General features: G+C 46.5%; 1 protein-coding gene across 3 annotated transcripts in view; it reads right to left on the reverse strand.

The window, feature by feature from the left end:
- Positions 1 to 16,148, reverse strand: part of TP63 (tumor protein p63) — an 85,912-nt gene extending 69,764 nt beyond the window's left edge. For all 3 annotated transcript variants that reach the window (XM_040074104.2, XM_040074103.2, XM_040074105.2), the window contains exons 1-3: positions 16,046 to 16,148; positions 12,416 to 12,544; positions 11,564 to 11,696 (exon numbers count right to left, since the gene is read on the reverse strand). In XM_040074104.2, coding sequence (XP_039930038.1) covers positions 11,564 to 11,696; positions 12,416 to 12,489 — 207 coding nt within the window. In that variant the 5' untranslated portion in view covers positions 12,490 to 12,544; positions 16,046 to 16,148. The remainder of the gene's footprint in view (positions 1 to 11,563; positions 11,697 to 12,415; positions 12,545 to 16,045) is intronic.
- Positions 16,149 to 21,655: the final 5,507 nt, after the last annotated feature.

Below are 21,655 nucleotides of genomic sequence, written 5' to 3' on the forward strand. Positions count from 1 at the left end.
GCCAAAAAGCCACACCAGCGCTAATCTGGAGATCCAGGTGAAGCTTGCAAGGAGCAGCCACAGCACCGTTAGCTGAATGGAGCACCCTGCAGCACCACTGCAAAGCCAGCACACAGCTGGACATGGAGCAAGAATTCACATCACCCATGGATTTTCTGCTGTCTAACAGTGAGGAGAAGTTATGCTGTGCTCAGATGACCATTTGGATCCCTAAATACTGTCAAGTTTTTGATACTGGCCCACGAGTTCAAAAACTATGGAGGGGAAGGAGAGAACAGGAGAAGGTACATACATAAATCTCCCAGCCTCAGCAGGTCATTGCAAAAAACCTCTTTCATAGCTATGCTATGAAACTCAGAAGATGCTTCTTTTCCAGGTCATTAATGCAGCATTGTTGTGTGAGGTATCTGCCATCTTCTGCCCCACAGGTGGCTGGAGGTGGCTGTGGGTGAAGCAACACCCAGATACAGAGAGATATGTGGAAGTTTATCCAGAGAGATCTGCATGTCAAACACAAGGAGAGGTGTATATAGCATGAATAAATTGACATGTCAGCACAAATCCCTGCCCTCTGTACACACAGCCCCGACCTGGCTCAGAGTTTCAGATGCATTACCCTGTGCGGTCACCTTGAAGCAGATGCTGGACAAGTGGCTTTTTGCAAATCCATCATCCACAAGGGACACAAAGGAGGACACCACCACGCCAGCTGGGGTGGCAGGGGGTAGCAGAGCAGGCACCAGACACTGCATCCACCAACACTGCTGCAGCCCAGGCACAAGTGTCTACCTCTCATCACCCCAGGGACCCAAACTTTGTTTCGCTGGCTTCAGATCTAAATGCACTCTGCTAAGATGCTCTCCTGTCTAACAGGCTGGTGCCATGCCTTGGATATTCACACTGGCACCAGTGCCACAAGTGAAAAATAAAGACTTGAATCTTTCTACCTTATCATGAGGAAGAAAAGTTCCCAGACCCTTATTTGATTGTCTCCTTTTGCAGGTACAAAACTTTCATATAGATGAGCCTCCAGCAACCTAATGCCAGCCAGGCAGCATCTCTTTGGGGTTCTCAGAGGAGAACTTGATTTCCTGAAATATCATATGCTTAAATGGCTGAGTCAAAAAAGCAGAAGGACACCCCCACCCTCCTCACACTGCAAACTCACTTTTCAGCTGTGGGACAGTGATAGTTATAATTTGTCTGAGCCTTCTGGACAGGTCTCCAAGGGAAACATCAGCTGTAATGATCTGAAGTCATGGCAAGACAATCTTTGTAAACAGAGATTATGCCTTATCATACCAATTAGCCTAATCAGAAAAAATAAACAGATTCAGGCAAAGGCTCTGCTTTCACACATTAATAAGAATAACTTCATGCTGAGGCCAGATGAACAAGGCTTAACTCTATGTTTAGAGTCCAACAAGCTCTCCCCCACCCCAAACAGAAAAAGAATAAACTAGAAAACAAAGCATTAAGAGAAAAGCCTGGCACTTATGCTCTGGATGCTTAGTTGGATTGAAATTAAAAACGTAGCTCAGCCTCAGGAAAGGAAGTCTCTTTAAAGTAATTTACCTCCAATACCGTAGGAAACTAAAAATAATAATTGCTAGTTAGATTTGAAAGTTTCAGCTGCAACTCTCACAGGTCTGACTCAGATAGTCTAGAAAGCTTCTGGCAATGCTTTGTGGCTCCTGCTGGTATGCTGAAGAACAAAATAAAAAGCAAACAAGACCCCTAAGTTTCCAAAATGAGCTGTCAGCCAAGTCAAACTGCTGATTCAGAGTCTTTGTTTGAATGCTCTTTCCCCATGTTCCTACACAGTTCATCCCAGCTCCTCTCACCAGTACCACAGGCAAGTTCTCAATGACCCTCCCTGGTCGCAAGTAAGTGAGCAAAATTGTGACAATTAAAATTGTCATTACCACAACTGCAGTGTGAATTGGAGATTGTGTAATTTCTTGTAAAGGCGGGGAGCGTGCATGCACACCTGCCTGAGTGTTAGGTAGTTCATGCAGAATTTCCTGCGGATCACAGAAAAAAAATCTGCTCAGACCTCTCCACTCACATAAAAATAGCATCCGGATCGACTGCGTCATCACAGACTGAGACATTCACTTAACTCAGAAATGTTTACAAATTAGGACTGAGATAACAGGAGGAGAAGGGAAAAAATAGAACATAGTTTTTGGTGGATTTTTTTTTTTTTTCTGTTACCTCTAAATAACTGCTGAATGCTCAGAAAACAAGCCTCTGCCAATTGGCTTTAACAATCTTTCCAGTGCAGATCTTACAGGGACGGATGTGTACTCCGCGATAGCAGGAAGCCAGGTTAAAGAGCAAAAGGAAAATACTTAAAAAAAAAAAAAAAAAAGGTAAAAATCAATGTGCCTTCTTGAAAACTCATGCAGAGCTGATCTTCGCTGCTCAAACCACAAGGAAGAGAGGGGGAAAAAACCATGGTCCCTGAAACAGGGACTTTCCTCTTTTTTTTTTTGTTTTTAATCCGACCATATATGGCAAGACAGAACAAATAAAGAGATGAGGTATAAAAGGCAGCATCCTACTTGCTGCTGATTGGCTACAGCCTTGTGTGCATCCCAGCCCCGCACGGATGATCCATGCTCAAGAGAGGGACCAGGCACCCCCAGCTCTCAGAGAAACCTCTCTGCTGCACCTGGGAGCACAAATTCGAACCTCCGGGTTTCCTCACCACTGACCCAGGGACAGGTCTGAACCCCAGAAATTCCTCTGAAACGCACTCAAATGTATGAACCTTCACGTTAGAAACATGCCTCGTCTGCACGTGGTTAGTACTGAGGATCAATCCCTTCTTCCAAGGACTCCCAACTGCATTTTTTTTCCGCATTTTGAAAGCGCAGGGTAAATAGCTGGACTTGCCAAGGACGGGAGGAGACCCCAGCTCTGCCCACGGTGCAGGCCAGCTTCTCCTTCCCAAGGAACATGCCCTCCCCAAGGCAATGGCCTGTCACAACAGCCCTGCCCTCCGACCCTGGGTAAACATCTGCGCACGCTGCTTATTTGAGCTCCTACAGTCTCCTTATCTCCCCCAGAACACCCCTAGGGCTAATTAGAGAGTTAATGGCATCATGTCAAGAGATAACACTACGCGGTGGGGGAGCAGGGAGAGGGAAGGTGGAAAGGAATTGTGAAACAAAACCAGTTCCCTTCACAACCGCTGTGCAATATTGGTTTAGGAAGGGCACAGGCAGGCCCTGGGGCCTCTGCCCTCCGGCTGCCGAGCTCCATTTAATGAGAGGCAGCAAGACACTCCTCCCGAGAGATTCAGCTCTCCAGCCAAGGTGATGCAAGGTCCCCACACCTTCCCCACTGTCTACAAAACCAAAAACCCTGCAATCCCATCAAGGGTCATTCCCACCAAAGCGCCAGCAGCGACTCACCTCCCGCAGTTGGTGTACGACACAGGAGGCAGACAAAGCATAGTGATCATTAATCAAAAAGTGTCCCTGTTTATTCCTGGTGCTCCTTTTATCTAATTTTCCCACTTTTACTGTACCCTAGAGATTCTTTTTAGAGAAAATTGCTGTCACTATGAAAGCTTTGAGGTAAAGCCATCAGGACAAAGGTATCTTGGCAAGGCAGCACATAAGCCTCCAAAACGACCAGCCAGTAGACACTTCTGCACTGCAGAATGCAAACCCATGGGTCAGTAGACACTCACACATGTAGATGTGTCCAGGGGACTCTGGGGGTTCAAGCCAGGGCAGCTCTCTGGTTGGAGTAACAACCCTCAACATTCAAACTACATTTTTGCCTCATGAGGATCTTTGGATGCTCGGCACAGCATGATTGACCACTCCCAAACCCCCATATTTAGAAAATATTTTTCGAAAGTTAAGAGAGAGGAAGTTACACAATTCATGAAAATTGCTTCCTAACTGGCATACACAGTCCCATCTCTCCAGCTGGAGACAGGACAGGGTCATGGCACAAACCTGCACCCCTGAGACCAAGCGCTTTAGCCAGGGAAAGGGAGAAGGAGATAGCAATAGATTACAGGGCTTTTGTTTTCAGTTAGAGACAGGAGTAACTGTTGACAGACCAGGGCTGTTCTTGCACAAGTAGCTGAGGCGAAAGTGTTGTTCTTCCCTTATCTTATATAAGCTACAGACTGGTCTCATGAAATGCACAATCACAGCAGCTCTTTCCAACCAGCCACTGCTCTGCTGCCAACTCCCTCCCACTCAACCCCTTTTACAATAATCCAGTATTTAAAAGAAAGCTACCTGTTTGCAATAATTGGAAAAGTGTCTTCCAAATGCCTGTTTGCACCCTGACCCTGCAACCCACGGCCATTCACACTTCTATTAACACACCACTGTCACCCAACAGTGCCCAGGCCTTGGGAGTGGGACACCCTTCCCGAGGCAGGAAGCCTGGAAGGATGTTTGTGCCCTTTTTCATATGAAGAAATGCTGCACTTCCCCCAAAGACTGATCACTTTTGTTTCAGACTTGTTTAATTTTTATCCAGTCTGGACTTCACCATGAGGTCCACCATACCCATCCATGCTCTCAAGGAGAAATAAAAGTGCTTCAGGATACCTTTTCCTTCTATTTAAACAGGCTGAAGATAGAAGTCCATGCTTTTAGATGACAGATATATTTGTTACTGAAAACTCCTTTGATCTTTCATTAATCTCTGCAAATTCAGCTGCTGATTAGAGAAGAGTTCAGTCAGCAGTGAGTAAACGAACCCAGGCCACAAACCACTCCTTAAATCTATGCTTCAGAGAGACAGATTTAATTTTTTGTGACTGCCTGACAATTCACTCCCACATTAATTTCAGTGCTATCAAATCAGTGACAGTGAGGTGGAAAGCAGATGGTAGAGACATTCAGCAGAAAACATTCCCTAGTCCAGAAGTCTCCTCATGAAATATTGGAGGAAAAAATAATAGTCATTAAGAGGACTGTGGGCAGGATCTGCAGAACCACAAAGCAACATATATAGTGAGACTTTGGATGCCTAAAACTCTCTTCAAAGCAAGAATCCCAATTAATGCAAGAGAAAACTTTTAAAACAAAAGCTACACCCCACAGCTGGCTGCAGCACAGACACTTTGGCTGTGCTGGACAAGGAAGGGGAGCAGGACGCTCCCAGGGCTGTGCTCCAGGTTTGTCTTAGACTGGAAGGAGAAAACCCTCCCTGGCATGGTCAGCTCTGCAGCTTGAAACAGCACTGTGAGGTGTTCCCCATCCTCTACTCACCTCATCCCACAAAGAGGGGTACCAAAAAGCTCCACAAAGTTTTCATTTGGCTGGATACAGACAGCTCAGTTCATCACCCTTCCAGCTAACAAGAGAAAAGGACTTCATTTTCCTTCTTCAAGCAATTTAATTTAGAATTAAAAAAACCAACAACCCCCCAGAAAATAACCACACAAAAACAAACAAAACATCCAGAGGAAGTGAATTTGGGGAAAAAAAGAGGATCCTATCAACTAGATAGAAACAATGGGTGAAGTTCCCATCAAACCAGCATAAACCTTAAACTTGCTCCAGAGGCAAAAGTGTCTACAATCTATTGTCTCAAGATCGAGATGCTTTTTAATTAAGTGTTTGTGCAGACCTTTTAAAGATGTAGAATAAGCACCAATGCATTATTGCTCCATACTTGCCCAAGGAGCATGTGTAGCACCATGGAAACCTTTGGAGGCAGGCCTAGCTGCTTGAGGAAGACGTTTTATGAAGCGACTGCTTCTTTTGTTTGGAGGCATTTGCATATAGGCAGAGGACAGGACTCCAATTACCACACTCTTCCACGGCAGGTGCTCATAGCAATAGACTTAGGGAGTTAAAGCCACACCTCCTGAAACACCCCATTTCACTGCTCTCCCTGCAGGTTTATGCTTTTCAGCTTGGAATTAGTTTATTCCTTCCCAAGATGAACATACAGCAAGATGATGAAAGGAAAGAAATATTTACAGGAGTTTTAAAAATGCTACCAAAATGATCACACAGCAGACAGATCACCCATTAGTTTTCTTCAATACCATTGAGAATCTAAAAACAAAACACTTGGTGTAAGGATGCTACTCTTCAACTGGCTGCATTCCTACAAGACATGCAGCCATCCCTGGTCTGCAGCCAGAACTACAGCAAAATAGCACAGGAAAAGTAGGGAAAATTATTTCAAAGAAACATAAATATGTCTTTAGAGCCCTGCTACACACAAGACAAGGGAAGTCTTCAGACTTTGATTTGAACATACAGATACATTCTTTACATTCATTCTTATCTGAAAGAGCTGACCATTTCTAGATCTGGATCTGCAGCCCTAAATGTGATGATTAGATCTTTTGGAGGGACCTACACGGCAGAAGAGTAAACATCCAGCAGGCTTACAAAGCCAAGCCTAAATTAGGAGAGCTGAGTTCATCTGCAAACAGGAGAGGTGCTGGAGGGAAGCTTCCAATAGAATAATGCCTTTGCTCATTATGGAAATGCCTTTGCATAATCTCAACTTTCTTTGCACAGCTATGGAACGAATAAATAACCACAAAGAAGAGAAACTTGGCAAGCCTCAAACTCTCTCAAACAAAAACCAGACAGTAGTAAAAGCTTTGATCGCATCCCTGTGCTGTACAAAGTCCTTCCTTCCTTCTTTTCTATGGTCAGATCTGGAATACTTAGGCATGGAAACGGATGGCCACACAAGCCGCTCTGCTGCACCTCCTTGTCAAATCGGCCTCATCCTCCAGGTGCAAAACCATTTCCCAACAAAATGAGGGGCTGTGGCAGCTGCCAGAGCCTGTGGCAGCACACATCACGTGTTAGTCCCTGCACCGAGGCACTGTCCCTGCACTGCTCACCACATCAGCTCCCCGCCCTGCTGTGGGTACACTGGGACAGCCTTGCCATCCCACAGCTCCACCACCCCATATAACCAGCTTTCATCTGCCTCTTCAGCCCTTTCCTTGCAACAAGCAGAGTTCTCTTCTCCTGACCCAGAAAAACACTTTTAAGAAGCAATTAAAATCAACAGAGTTCAGAGCCTGTGCTTTAATATTAAAGCACTGGATAGGATGCAACAGTCGTGCAGGACTGGAGGGAGGGAGGGAGCTTTTTGTGTCTGCCCATCAGATGCACAGCTGATCCTGACCACCGCTCCCACGTGATGTGGGCCAGGAATCCAGTGCATGGCCATCAAATACGAATTACTGATTTACATGGGCTAAGGCTGAGAGCATGCACCAGAGAGCCAGCAGCCACCTTGGGCCAGAACAGCTCCTCTTCAGCTTGCTGGGCTGCAGCCTGGGACTGTGTCCTGTACAAGGTGGTTTGGTGGCTCCTTCATGTGCCTACAGCAGATTAAATATGGGAAAGGTTTCTTGTTTCCATTGGGAAGCATCAAATACCAATTCTGAGATGTGTCATTGGTAAAAGGATTGAGGCTGAGAGCCTCAGCACCAAGATTCCTACAAAAGATACATCCAGTCTCTCTATCCTACAGCACAAAGGAGAACAGCAGAGCCACAGAACGGAAGGTCGCAGTTTTAAAACTATGAAACACACGTTGCACTTCCAAAACTTCTGTAGCTACCAGGCTTGGGACACCCACAGCCCGTAAAGCTGTATACCCAAACACAGCCCTACACACACCACCATCCCCAGGGCAGAAACCCACCCCACAGGCTGCTCAGCACTGCCTCATCAAGCCACACACAGCAAATCCCCACAATTATTTGCAGAAGATGAGGGAGAACAAACAAACAAACAAATAAATAAATAAAAAGAGGCAAGGAATTCTCTCTGCCTTTTATAGAGAGGGATGGATCCAGGTTAAGAAAACTCTGACCAGGCACTGTCTGGGGAGCAGGCATTCCGCTGAACTGGTTAGGCAAGGGGCTGTGGGAGGAGGGCTCGCTCAGGGGCATGACAGGAAGGTATGTACAGGGGGAGGGGGATGGAGGCTGCTCCATCCCTGGGGACAGCACTCCAGCTCCTGCCAACAAGGGCCCCGGAGCCCTGGCCACACTGCTCGATGGCGGTGGCAGAAGACTTACAGACTCTGCAGACCCCTCAGATAACACTTTTACTGGGATGCTCTTGCTGAGATCCTTAGCCCAAAGCAGCTTTGTTTGGGTCCAGCATCTCTTAGCATCAGTGAACAGTTTATAGGCCGTTTGGGAGGTGCTAAAAGAAAGCAATTTTGTACCTGGTAGAGCAGGCTGACAGCACTAAGAGGGCTCCAGGACAATACAGGGGTTATTGCACTGCCACACACACACTCCTAGAGAGGGATCTCCAGACCCCTCCTCCCTGATGCCCCAGGGCATTTAACCAGTCAGACACAAATATAAAATTGCTGTAACATTGCTTGATTTCTAGCACTGCAGGATACAGGCTTTGCAATCGGTGTTCATCCTGAATGCAGAGAACTAGACATCACCCCACCACACCCCACAGCTGCTGGCTACATCCCCGATCAGAGGGGAGGCTGGGGACCTTTGGGGTACTTAACGAATGGCAGGAGGCCCACAGGGACACACGTGCAGCTTACCTTCCTGGCCATCCGCAGCTCCTTCCCACACCAGGGCCATGGCACAAAGTAAGTGTTCTCCACACCCACAGGGACCACCAGCCCTTCACTCCAGTTATGCAAAAAAGGCAGATCTTCGCTGGGGTTTCCCAGGCTGCCTGTGGTTCACACCAGGGGAAGGGAAGGGCCACGGCCGACAGCCAGGATGGGCCACCCAGGACATTGTGAAAGAGCCGGTCACAAGGCACACGGCTGGGGAAGGCTGCAGACTGCCTAATGTTATACCAGACCCAGAAACCTCTTCCTGACCCTCTCCAGATCTTTTCAAGCTATGGCAGTGCAGATCACCAGCTTCTCTTACCCCTTTCTTATACAGGCACAGGAAGATTATTTCTTCCTTAAAACAAGTGTGTGAGAACTGCAAGGTCCCAGCAAGAGACAGGGCTATAGCCCAGACAAAAGGGGTTTCTGTGTCACACAGCCTCCCTCCCCAGACTTCTCCCCAAAGAGCTGCATTTTCAAGGCAGTGAATACAACTGATGGGTGCTCAGCAGGGCAGGACTTGTTCTCATTTTCCAGCCCACTTGTGGGACAGTTTCTTCAGCCACTGCAGCTCCTTCCCCACTACTAATTCCACTGTGAACAAGCACGTGTATCCCCAAAAGTCAAATAATAATAATAGTAACAACAACAAGCCACAGGTTTCACCAACACAAGTCTTAGGCTCAAGGATGGGCATCTTTTAAGACTGCAAGTTTCATTTTTCAGCCGTAAACTGCAAGAAGGTGCAAAGCTTTTAAAATAAGCTGACTGGAATTGCTTTTAAGTCCACACAAGGACAATTGCTTTAAATAAACTACTCTTAATTGCTCTGCACCCATTTAAATCTCACATGGTGATGCCTTTTGGAGAAAAACTGGCCTGGCTGTCCTCCTAAGACAAATGTAATACTGTAAAGCACTCTGCCTTGATCTCAGTGCTCATCTCCTAGGGCCCCTCTGTTTCTGCTGCATTCCTTTGTGTTTATCTGCCCTCTTCAACCCTGTGCTGCAATCAGCTGCGTGCAGCACCTCGTGTCTAGAAGTGACATGGCTGAGGTTACAGGAGAGACAGGTGCAAGGGAAGCTCGTGCCCCGAAGCCATCCAAAGGAAAAGAGAAGCTGGAGGGGAAGAGAGTTGTAAGGTATTTCAGATTAAAGCAAACACCTTGCCCCAGGCTACACATTCTCTGCCAATGAAAGCTGCAGCCGCTTCGAGCCCCAGAAACAGCAAAGCAAACACAGACTTCTCTGCAAGGGGAGTTGTCACCTGTCAGGGATGTTTGCAAATTTATAGGGAGGTGGTGGTGGTGGTAAGGGGAGTAAAAAGAGCTTTCCTCGTTTTAAAAGACGGACTGTTTGCACAGGTTTGCAATGCATATTTTGCTTTGTGAAGGCTTTTGTCCAGCATTCAACAGAGAGAAGGTGCTGTCTTCCACTGAAGACAAACTGGAACATTTATTAATGTACATACATTAATGTACTCCAAGCTGCTGCCTTTACGGTAAGGGTGAGGATGGGATGGAATTTCCCCGCTCCCCCTTCTGCTTGTCACGCCAGTGAAAAACACTTCTTAAAAAGAAGTCACCCTGCAGCCTGGCCTCTCCAGAAATGCCTCCTGCAAGGCTGGGCTCAAACCCATCATCAGCAAGAAGTAATCGCAGAGAGAAAGTGCCTTGTCCCCTTCCCAGGCAGCAGCACTCAGCTCAGAGAGAACAAAGGGAAGGGACTTTCCATTCATTTTTCACTGCACCACTGACGGGAGAGGGAGACTCTGAACAGGCCTTCAGTGGGCCCAACAGCCACCACAGGGCCCTGCAGACAGCTTGGAGGAAGAGGAGATGGGGAGCTGAGCTTGTGCTCAAGGTCACAAATCCAGATGTAACCATGGAAGGAGAAAAGTTACTGCTAATGACCTTTAAACTGTTGGGGATTGTTTTTTAGGAGGACATAGCTCAAACACACCATTACAGTCAACACTGAAAATCAGAATCCCCTGTAAAATCAGAGAATCTTTGGGACTATTGAGAGACACCATTTCACTGGACCTGTGCTATAATGGTGGAAAAAGCCAAGATCTAGATGCTGATGGAAGCTTGCACCGCACCCGTCATGCCCCACAAAATGCCGAATCAAAAAATAACCAGATGTGACCGGAATGACCCAGGGGCTCCTTCCATGCAGACAATCCTCCAGGTCACCATCACTGCCAGGGATGCAAACTGCCAATACACCATCACTGGCCACATCAAAAACTGTGGTTGATTAGCCAGGGAACTGAATGACAACAGGTACTCAGGATGGAAACAGTACAAGAAAATTTACAGATACCAGCACCAATTTCAAACTACAATTTATTTCTACCCCGAAGTAATACAAAACCCAGGAAGAACAGAAACAGGACATGAGCAACTCAGACTCCTGAAATAACCTCCTGCTCCAGCCGGCAAGAAAAGCACCTGGCTTCTTCAGAAGAGCTATTGCTAAGAAAGAGCCAGTCTGTTAGAGCCAAAGGCACTGAACCAGCAACCACCTCATCTGCATTCCCATCTTGAGCCATATCCCTGAGACACCCATGGCCAACACTCAATACAAACACTCTCTAGCCTGAAGGAACAGGAAGGGAAAAGAACCCGACCAAGGTCTGAAAAGAAGTTTTCATTCATGTATGACCCTCAAGAGAAGAAAAACCAGTGAAGAACCTCTGGCCTTGATCAGCGAAATTGCAACTGTGCCCAGAATCTATTTTACCTCTGACGTCAAAGTAACTCTAAGGAGGGAGAGTGCAGGGATGGCTGAGTAGCCCATGCTAGAGGCTCCTCAGCTCTCCTGCCAGTTTAGCTGCCTCATCCCTCTCTCCAGCCATTGCTGCTGCAGGAGAAGAGCAGGTGAGGAGCCAGCCAAGGTGGGAAGATGGCCCTGGGGCAATGCAGCTGGAATAGCACCTGCAAAAACTCCCCTTCTGCCCCCAAGGGTTAAGGAAGTTTCTCATTACTCACCCACATTGGGTCATTCAGCTCAGTGTCCTGCACCCGGACACAATCCATGCTGATCTCAATTTTGTTTGTGGAGCCATCTTCAGATGGGCCATCAATGAAGTTTAAATCGATTGGCTGAACCGAGCATATTGGCCTGGAAAGAACACAGTAATGAAGTTAAAACTGGCCAAGTTCTGTTTTCCACCACCCCACCTTCCTTCCCTTCCCCTGTGCCCAGTGCTTTGGCATCACCACGAGCCAGACTCATGACAAAGTAAGGAATTACTGAGGAACAGCTGTCTCCTCACCACTGTACTACAGCAGCCCTTGAACAGGACAGGGCCCAGAGCGACACTGCAATTGCTTTGAGGCAGGAGCAGAGGAGTCAAAGCACTGAAAGACAGAACTCATGGAGGATTTATAGCAGTGATAGTTTCAGCATCAGTCATGGCAAGTCAGCAATGGGAACAGAGTCAGTTTTCTTTCAGTCAGTGAACCTGACAGGGTGAACTCTGCACCACCTCCTCTCCCTTCCTGGCATCAGCAGGGGGAAAACATGCAGCCTGGACACAGAGTGATGAGCCTGTTTCCTGAGGGGAAGTGCCAGCCATGAGCCTCAGGAAGCAGTCAGCTCAGCCACCAGAGCCTGGCAGAGAATCAGTGTCACTTGGTCCCCACAGCCTGGGTGTAGGACCTCTGGAGAGCTCAAGAGCTGTCAGTCACCACAGACTGACACATCCAACCATCACACCCGTATCTAACCAACAAGTACAGCAGATTCCAAACTCCCCAGCACCAATCCCCTGAGCAGCTTATTACAGAGGCATCCTGTCCTAAAACACCTTCCATATGTTCCACGTAAGGGCTACTTACTGTTCCAGGAGGTCCCAGATATGCTGGATTACCTCTGGGCTGAGGAATTCCCTGGGCTGAGAGCTCTGCGACATGGCTGATCGGTAGTAACTCTCCTTCCAGGAGAAGGGACTCGGAGTTTCTACAAACCTTAAAAAGCAAAACAAAAAAAAAAAAAAAAGTAATTAAAATAAAAAAAAAAAAGAACAAAAAAACAAACCAAAAGAAAAACACACACAAAGACATGTTGAGTGCATGAGTCCAGCTTGATGAAAACCCATAAATAGAAGCTATTGTGTGAAAAAGGAGACACGCTGAATGCCTGAGACATTCACAGCTGTACAACACACATTCCACACTGCTGCAGATGCTGTATTTAGATGGGAGAGAATTTGGCCACCCTTCCCAGTAAGTTAAATACCTCTCAGAGTCCACTGGGATGCTGTGTCATAAGAATCCCAAAATGGGAAAAAACCCCAAACAAAACACTTTCCATTTTCCCCCAAATAATCAATTTCCCATAAGAAGCAGGTAGTCTTTGCAGCAGGTGAAGCAGCTAAGCAATGTGGGATTCCATTGTCCCAGGCTATTTGCCTGTCTAAATGGCATGCCCTTGCATGATTTAGGTGACTTCTACACCCAGCCACTGCAGCTGAGGTCCTGGACTAAGTATTGGGTTGGTTTTTTATTATTATTTTTTGAATTTGAATACTAAAATAATATTTTTGTTTTCTTTTCTATGGAAGTAAGTTCAATCACATCAGATTTTATCTGTTTGTCTACTGCCTTCTTACCTCCACCAATTTCTGAGCCAGACCAACTGATTTCCACCAGATCTGCTAATTACCTTGGCCATTTTTATCCCCTTAAGCTCCCACAAGCCTCACAGAAATAGGTGGGCCCAAGAGAAGCAGTGACAGAGCGGGAGCACTCGTGCTTTCCACAGCTGCACATTCTCATCCCACTGGCCAATTTCTAAATTCAAACACAGCAGCTTTTACACCCATGTCAAAATACTTGACGGCTGTAGGGATGTAAAGAGGGTGGGAGGAATTTCTCCAGTATATTTGCAGTTGACAAAAATTCTCAGTTCAACTTCAGAGTACGAGGCAGGTGACCACCTTTCCTGTTACAGGGTTGAGGGTGTCCAGCAAAATTTCCATATGGGAGGTATTTCAGCACAATACAAGTGTATTACCACATTCTCTGCCAGCGGAATGGCCGTGGCAGGACCCAAGGTTTTAACTGGATTCCAAAGAAAATTGAACTAATATTTGGTTTGGCACATATTGGTCATGATTAACACACTGGTCTAAACAAATTGCATGGAAGACCCTAATTTATTAAGTTGCCAAAATTAAGAAAGAATGCTTCAGAGGGAGGATCACACTACAGTGTTTTTATTCTGCTTTTCCTGAAGTATTTACCTCTGGCTGCTGACAGAGAGGTATCTAGCTCTCTTTACTGAATTCTTACTGCCTCTTTTGTTTTGAGGATAACTCCGGTCTGCAAAAAGCTGGGCTTTCCTCACCTCTGCTATCCACAGAGCTGCATGCTCTTAGGAAAGAGCAGACCGTTATTCTACCCTAAAGGAAATCAAAGTGGCTTAAAAGTTCCCTGGAGCCAGTGCCTCAAAATAGGTGAAAGCATCACTTCAGTTCCTCATCCTTTTTGTGATTAGGGAAAAGACCTCCAGTATAATTTCAAAGTTCATGAACAGCCAGAAACAAAAATGAAATGCAGATGTACATGAGTAATAGAGCTGCCTCACAGATGGGAGCACATGCCCACACTACATGTGAAAAAAGTAATCACTAATCCACTGAGAACAGCAGTTATCCCACAAAATACCCAAAATTACTCATTTCAGGCTTTCAGTCAGGTTAGACACTTTCAAGAATGCCATACTGAAATCCAGAAGAACAGATCTGGCCTAAAGCATGTCACATAAACTGCAGGTCAGTGCCACCACGAACCTTGGAGGAGCACAGTGGAAAGCTCTGCAGCTTCCTCTGCTGCTAAATCTGGACAGACCACAGGCATGGCTCAATACCCTGCACACAGTCCTGACCACCTGGAATGGGCAGAGAAACCCCACAATGGACTCTCTCAAGCCATCACAGCGCTCATTTTTAACAATTATTTGCCACTTATCACAACTGCTCTTGACTCGTACACTAAAAATCACTTTTCATTACTACACAGACAGGAACTAACTTCAATGAAAAAAAGAGTTATAACAAACTAAGCCCTTCTCAGAGGCCTTTTTCTTCAAAAGGTCTCAGTGCATCAAGGTTCCTGCATGTCATGGCATGCCCCAGCTTTGGTTCACTGCTGGACAAAGTTCTCAGTCTCAAAAGGGCAAAGTGTCCCAGTTCATCCTGCCTGCTCTGGTCCTGGTGGTCCTGTTCAGCTGCAATCCACAAACCTGCCCCAACCAAGCAGTGCAGGAGCTATCAGCTGCACAACACTGATAAATCCAGGTTGGTTACTCCTCACCTTTGCAGGTAACAGAGCTGGTGGAAAGCACTGCACCAGTTAAGGACACAGCTGGTGCATCCCTCTACTAAACACAACTCTAAATTTCTCCAGAGAGGGATATTTTCCAGCTGCATCATCTTCACCTCTGAAGCCAGACAAGCTCCTAGCTTACTGTTTCTAAGAAAAGCATTACTAGATTTTACCTCATGGCCAAAAAGACACATTTGCCTATACCAAGCACAAGGAGTCTCCTGGTTAATGTTTTCACAGAGACTCCTTCAACACTCTCTACAGCACCTTTACAGCTCTATTTCCAAAGGAGGCAGCAAGATTAGGCAGTCAGCTGTGACAAGGCCACGGCATTACAGAGGTGGCCCCAGCATTACAGCAAACATTGTTTTTTACTCAGTTTGGTGCACCCTGTTCTCGAGTGGGAAAGAGCTGTCAAAAGGCAAGAAAAACAACTTCAGCTCAGCCCAAAGCTGCATGCAAGGTAAACTGTCTCCTTCCCTGTGGTCTTAATAGAATCTAAACCTAGTGCTATTTTCTTTAACAGCCCTCAACGCAGAGGAGAAGCGTCTGTTGACCAAACACATACTTGAGTGTCTGAATTTCCACTGGAAAATAACAGCTAAAGCCCAAGTAAAATCTGTGCATAAATTTCACTACTTTAGTTAACTCTCTTCCCACATCAGCAAATGCTCTACTTTCAGTAGAACAATCGCTGAGTGCCTAAAGTTAATCACAAGATTGCATTGCCTAAATTGCTTCTATAAACCAGATGCTTTTTTTTCATTAACGGACATTTAAACAGCATTCCTCTTACCCACATCTGCTCATCCCAAAGGCCATCACAGGAAATGGCACTACTGAACACAACCTCTTATGCCAAAATACTGACTACAGCAGAACAAGGCATGGCAGTAACCCTTGTCTAGGTTGTCTCTCTTTAAAGTCTACAAGGTAAGTCCTTGCACCAGCTGCTGAGCTATCTGGCAGGATGCTTTTCACAAACAGAGAGCGCTAACTGCACCAGGAACTACAGGGGGATTTACAGCCCCCATCAAACTGCAAGCTGAATAGGACACTGCATGCACAAGCCCCTCCTTTAAAAACCACCAGGGGATTATTAATAGCAAGTCAAGTCTTCTCACAGAAGCAGCACCTCACCAAGAGCGGCGTTCCTTTGTGCGGTGCCGGGACACCACTCCTGAGCCACCGAGTCCCAGGACAGGTTTCAGGCAGCCGTGCCCTCCCACTGAGGTCCTATTTATCTGGCTGAAACAAGAGCAGCCCCGAGCCCAGGTGAAAGCACTTCTCCAAATTGACTAGGTGGGCTGGAGCCTGAGGCAGGCTGATTGTGGTGCTGCCTGCAGAGCACTCCCCCAGCAGAGCTGTGTTACAGTGAGCGGGGATGTGTCCCAGCCGATCCCCTCTGCCACCCCGCTGACGAGTGACATCTCTGCAGGGCACAGCAGGGACAGCAACGTGCCCCTGTAGCTGTGCCCACGCTGCACTCCATTTCAGAGGATTACGGAAGGCTGGGAATGTCAGACTTGACAAAGAAAACCCTCAAACCAAAACCGACAAAAAACCAACCAACCAAACCAAAAAGCAACTCACCCTTCCAAAAAACAACAAGCAAAGCACAGCATTTGCTTCTTCTAAGCTGTGGCCACACTGCTGTTGCCTTTCCCTGGAGCTGAGGGTTCCATCACAGGAGGAAATGAAGCCCTGACTGCTTGGCCCAGCGCGACATAAAAGTGGTGGCGAGAGAAAACAAGACCATTTCTGCTGCCACTGCTCACTCTAAGCACATCCTTCCATTCTTCACCACTTTACCCCCTTTCCTACCTTTGTATCAAAGAGATTAAAGATAAAGCAAACAAACCACTCTCCAGCCCAGGAAACAATGACAAAAAGCTATTAAACTCAACCACTGCAATGCAACAACACTTCTCACCCAAAAATACCGCCTTTCATTACAAACAGTCTTTCTTAGAAAGGGCTTAAACCAAAAGGCCCACGTTTGACTTACCACTGGGGACAAGCCACGAGCACCCGAGGAGAGCAAGAGCCAGGCTCGGTACTGAGCACGCACAGCCCAGCCCCGCCTCTGTAGCTGTGAACCTTAAAGGCAGATGCCACCACCTGCTTGCCCTGGTAGAGGGTCAAATCCGGCACAGGGTGCAGCCCGAGCGCCGCCGGCGCGCGTCTGAGTCCAGCAACCTCCTTCCGAAAATAAAGACTGTCACAGCCAAGAGGTAGCTGGTTTCCTTTGGTTTTTTCATCCAAAACGGGCTGGGTGCTTCAACACTATGAGCTGCTCCCCGGGTTAATAGCATGGTTTATGAGGAAACCAGAAATGAACAAGGTTTTTCAGTGAAGCTGCTGTGATGGGTTTCAAGAGGTCCAAGCTCCTCCATTTCTCTATGACTTCTCTCAAAAACTGGAGCTCTGGTTTGGTTTGTTTGGTTTGCACACTCCTGCAGTGTGCAAGTTCTCAGAAATTATCAGTATGGCTTATAGGTGCAGAACTTTGTGGCTTGATGTTGATGTAAAGCCACACTGTAAAATTTTGTAACATAAAATCTTTCACAGCAGGGACGAGCAAAATGATTCGGAGCTTTCTTTCTGTTTATTGCTAAAACTGCAGGGTGTTGCTATCTGCTTCTCCCCATGAGATGTCTATCAGTGGTGTACAGTTTCTTATCACTGAGCCTGTAGTTCTCAGCCAGTGGACATGCAGATGGGGCCAGAGAAGTCTTTCTCTGCAAGCTACAAATTTCACTCTCTTTTTCACAAGTTCCTTAAAAAGTATGCTAGTGGAGTACTCAGGAAACCTTGAAGCAGAGAGAACATCTGTTCTTAAGAAGAAAGCACTTCCACATAATACAAATGTACCCAACAAATGATTAAGAATGTCTAAATAATGATATCCAATATGCCTCATTTTATTCATAGTTCTCAAAGTGCACTACAAAGGAAGATAGTGTGATTACTCCCATATTACCTGTGAGAAAACTAAGGCACCAGGAGGTCATAGAATTACTCACCATTAGTCAGCGAGCCATAAATACAACCTTGGTCACCCGAGTCCCAGTCTGGTGCTTGCTCTAAAAGGAACTAGTGATTTTGGGTGTTTAGATAGAGAAATTTAGAATGACTTTAATTTCTCCAGGTAGAGTATACACTGTATTTCCTACACTAATAAACTCCCAAACTTCATTTATCTTCAGACACCAAAAGGCTGATGCCCAGAAATTAAAATCAAGGGGCTGCAGAAATGCTGTGGCCAGCTTTAAGACGCACACAGAGTTCAGGGTGGAAGAATTCCAATCCAGACGAAAACCTAATCTTTCCTGCTGAATTCATACATCATTTAACACCTCAAAGTCCCTTAATTCATGTGCACATTAATAAATTAGCCCTCAGCCACCACAGTCTGGATAAAAATTTAAGTCACAGAGGAGCCGGCAGCTTCAGCTCCATCAATCCCGATCCACATGCTCATCCCTGCCTTCTCCAGTTACACCTTGAAGCGCATCAAAAGCTATGGTAAACAAACGATTTAGAGTTCACGAGCATCACGCCTAAATGCCTGAATCTCGGTGTCAGTTGTATTTTTAGTTTTTGCGTGGGGAGGGGGCTCCTTTTCAGGTCGCACCGTTAAGACTGGAGGAACTTGGCAGCCCTCGTCCCGCTGGAATTCCCCCTGCTCTGCGTTGTAGCGCTGCCGTGATTTGTAGACATCGGTACCTAATGAGGCTCACAGCTGTGCAAGAGGAGAAGGATGCGGGGTCTGGCAGCACGGGACAAGCGTGCGCCTGGCAGGCGATGTCATCTGGAATTCCCCGACTTGCGGAGCGCTCTTGTCCCCCGTGCCTGGAGCAGCCACCCTCAGCCAGCAGAGCACACCCTGGAAGCACATCCTTGTAACGTTTTTCCAAAGGTTAGGGACCTTCGAAAGTCGAACAGGTTGGTTCTACCCCTTAAACAGGGGGTAAAATGAAAGCCAAGTGGGAGACAGGCAGGCTCTCCACCCCCTCGGAGAAGGCTGCAGTTGAATTTCAACAACCTCTATTGCATCTCTTTCTATGTCTACTTCATCAACAAGCAGCCTCTCTTTCCAGCATGAATTGCACTGTAGAATTCACTTTCCTGCTTCTTTCTTTGCCTGATGTCATATTCCAAGGTCTTAGCTCACATGAGCCCAAAAGAGACTGACTCCCATCCTGGCAGAGGCAGGCTGTGCCGAATTGAGCTCACAAGTGTTTATTCTCCTTTCGATTTCAAGCCAAGCTTTCAGGTTTAGCATTTAAAATTTAGACTTCCAGCAAGTTCTTTAAACCCTTCAGATTGTCTTTGCACATAATGCTGCTCCTATGTATCATTCCTAGAAAATTTCTCTGAAAGAATTATGACATGCATGGGTTAGAAAGGACAAATGTAAGGAATAACAAGCACCAGCATGGGATTCTGGTGCAGAATATAACTTCCACCTATGGTTCAGGGGTTTTTTTCCCAGTTCCCACATTTGTTAGATGTTTCACAGATCTGGTCTCTCACAAAAAACTGTGGACAGCAGCACGGGTTACAGGGAGGGGCAGCAGTGAGAAAAGTGGTCGAGTGGCACAGGCACAGGCATTAGAAAATGAAAGAAGCTGACTCCCAGAAGGGTGAACCCTGATCTCAGATGTAGCCAACAGGCAAGGAGATGTGGGGAACCCATAAAGGAACAGGGAGTGGCAGCAGCAAAGGGCTCTGTGACACTGCTGGTCCTACAGCATCTGTCAAGGACAAACCAGGGAGGACTGTCATCTACTCCTGTTCTCTAGGCAAAGGGTGCTTGTCCCGCACATATCCTGCACATACCCTGTTTCAACTGTGAGCTGTATGGTATTTAGAGGAAATAAAGCAGTTCTGTCTCACAGAAATGCTGAGTGTTCTGATAGAGTCTACTCTAACAGTGCATCCTGATCTCCCTGTGACGTAGATTTATTTTTTGGAAGCACACACGTGTGAGGTGAATGGAAAGGGGTAGGAAGGGATGGTTCAACTTCCTGGTTGCTCCTTACTCAAGTCTTCAGTGCACAGGCAACACTGACCTATATCAAAGAAAGTGAAACTGGCTGTATAGAGTAATCCTCCAAATTCACCACACTGCAAAACACAAGGGGGATTTTTCTCCTTTCATCATCCTCCTTTCAGTTAGAGTAATCTTGAGCAATTCATGCCTGCAGTGAATGCAACATTTTCAGCTTTGTGGCAGCCCCTCAAAGCACATTATATCACTGCAGCCCCGTGCCCCGCACCAGTGTCCTGCTCCAGTGCTGGCTGCACAGCTCCTCTGGGAGGAAAATACTCCCTCTGCATTCCCACTAGGGCTTCCAGAATGATCACTGCATGGCCTGCTCCCTGAAAACTGCTGGAAATAGCCTCTTGAAGCAATTTCAGTACCTCCATAGCCCAGGACCCCACTGCATCTATCAACAGCTCATCTAATCAGCTCTCTACATATCATCATCGTCAGCCTGACAACGGTGACCACTTTTGCATAACAGAGGTTTCATTCTCAGGGCTTCAGGCAGCTCAGCACTCTGCCAGCACTTGAGACATTCTCCCCTAACTCTAAACTCTAATTTTTTTTTTTTTTTTTTTTTTTTTCCATCAAGGTTTTCTTCAGCCATCTTGTGAACTTTCCCAGACGTCTCTTATCTCCCACTCAGCTTTTGACACCCCCTTGTTACCCATCCTCAGAAGCTCAGCCATGGACATCCCCTTCTTTCTGCTCAGCCCTGACACCCACTCCCTTTCTCAGCCCTGGCCAAGGTGAACCACTGTCACAGCAATTCCTCCACTTGCCCACTGCAGATGGTGCTTTTTAGTCTGGGGTACAAACTCACAATCTGCAGAAGACCACCCAACCTGTGTGAAGAAGCCCAGAGTAAGAATGCAAACCTGGATCTCAGGACACCCAGGCTCAACCCCCAGCCCCTGGGTGACCTGTCCAGCTTTGTTCTTCCATTCCTAAGGTGTAACAGTATCCCAAAATTGGTAAAGCACATTGAGACCTGCTAACAATCAGTGCATCTCCAGGGAAACATGGTTCCAAGACTTTCCAAATTTACATAATAAAAGAAAATGTAAATAATCAATTTTAAGAAAGCCTTAAGCCCAAAACCGATTAAAAGCATTTGCATTATTTTGTAACTCACTTTTCCAGTCTATCCTTTTCCCAAACCTATTGTAGTGGTGGTGAGAAGCAGTGCCCATCTGGAGAAGGAAGAATCAGAGCTGCTGGACAGAGATGAGATCTTTTACTGAAGTGAGAAAGTCTTCTCAAAAGCAGCACAAGTGGAAAATCCAGGCCCAACCCTCAAAATTCTGAGGTATTTTTGGTCCAAGTCCAAAAGTAAGTGTTGTAAGAAAAACTTTACGGCAGACTGTAAGAAGAAGACTCACAACATTTGCAAGCCTCTTTAAAAAAATAAATCTCTTTGGTCTAAGTAGTAGATATAACTTGTTCTATTTCAAATACCCAGCTGAGAACATGTATTAAGAGCTAAGTTTCGAAGTTCATGCAGGAGTTTTTGTAGCCAGACAACCCTGGTAGTGTCACAGCAGGATGAACAGTGATGTGTCCTCCCCTCATGGGAGGAGAGCACAAGCTCAGTTCTCTGCTGAGGCATCTCCTGATGGGTCAGTGCTGCCTCCAGCCCTGCTGCCACATGCCAACCTCTGCTGCCCAGCTGCAGCTACAACTGAAGACAACAGAGA

This window comes from Hirundo rustica, chromosome 10 (assembly GCF_015227805.2).
Source record: "Hirundo rustica isolate bHirRus1 chromosome 10, bHirRus1.pri.v3, whole genome shotgun sequence".
Taxonomy (NCBI): domain Eukaryota; kingdom Metazoa; phylum Chordata; class Aves; order Passeriformes; family Hirundinidae; genus Hirundo; species Hirundo rustica.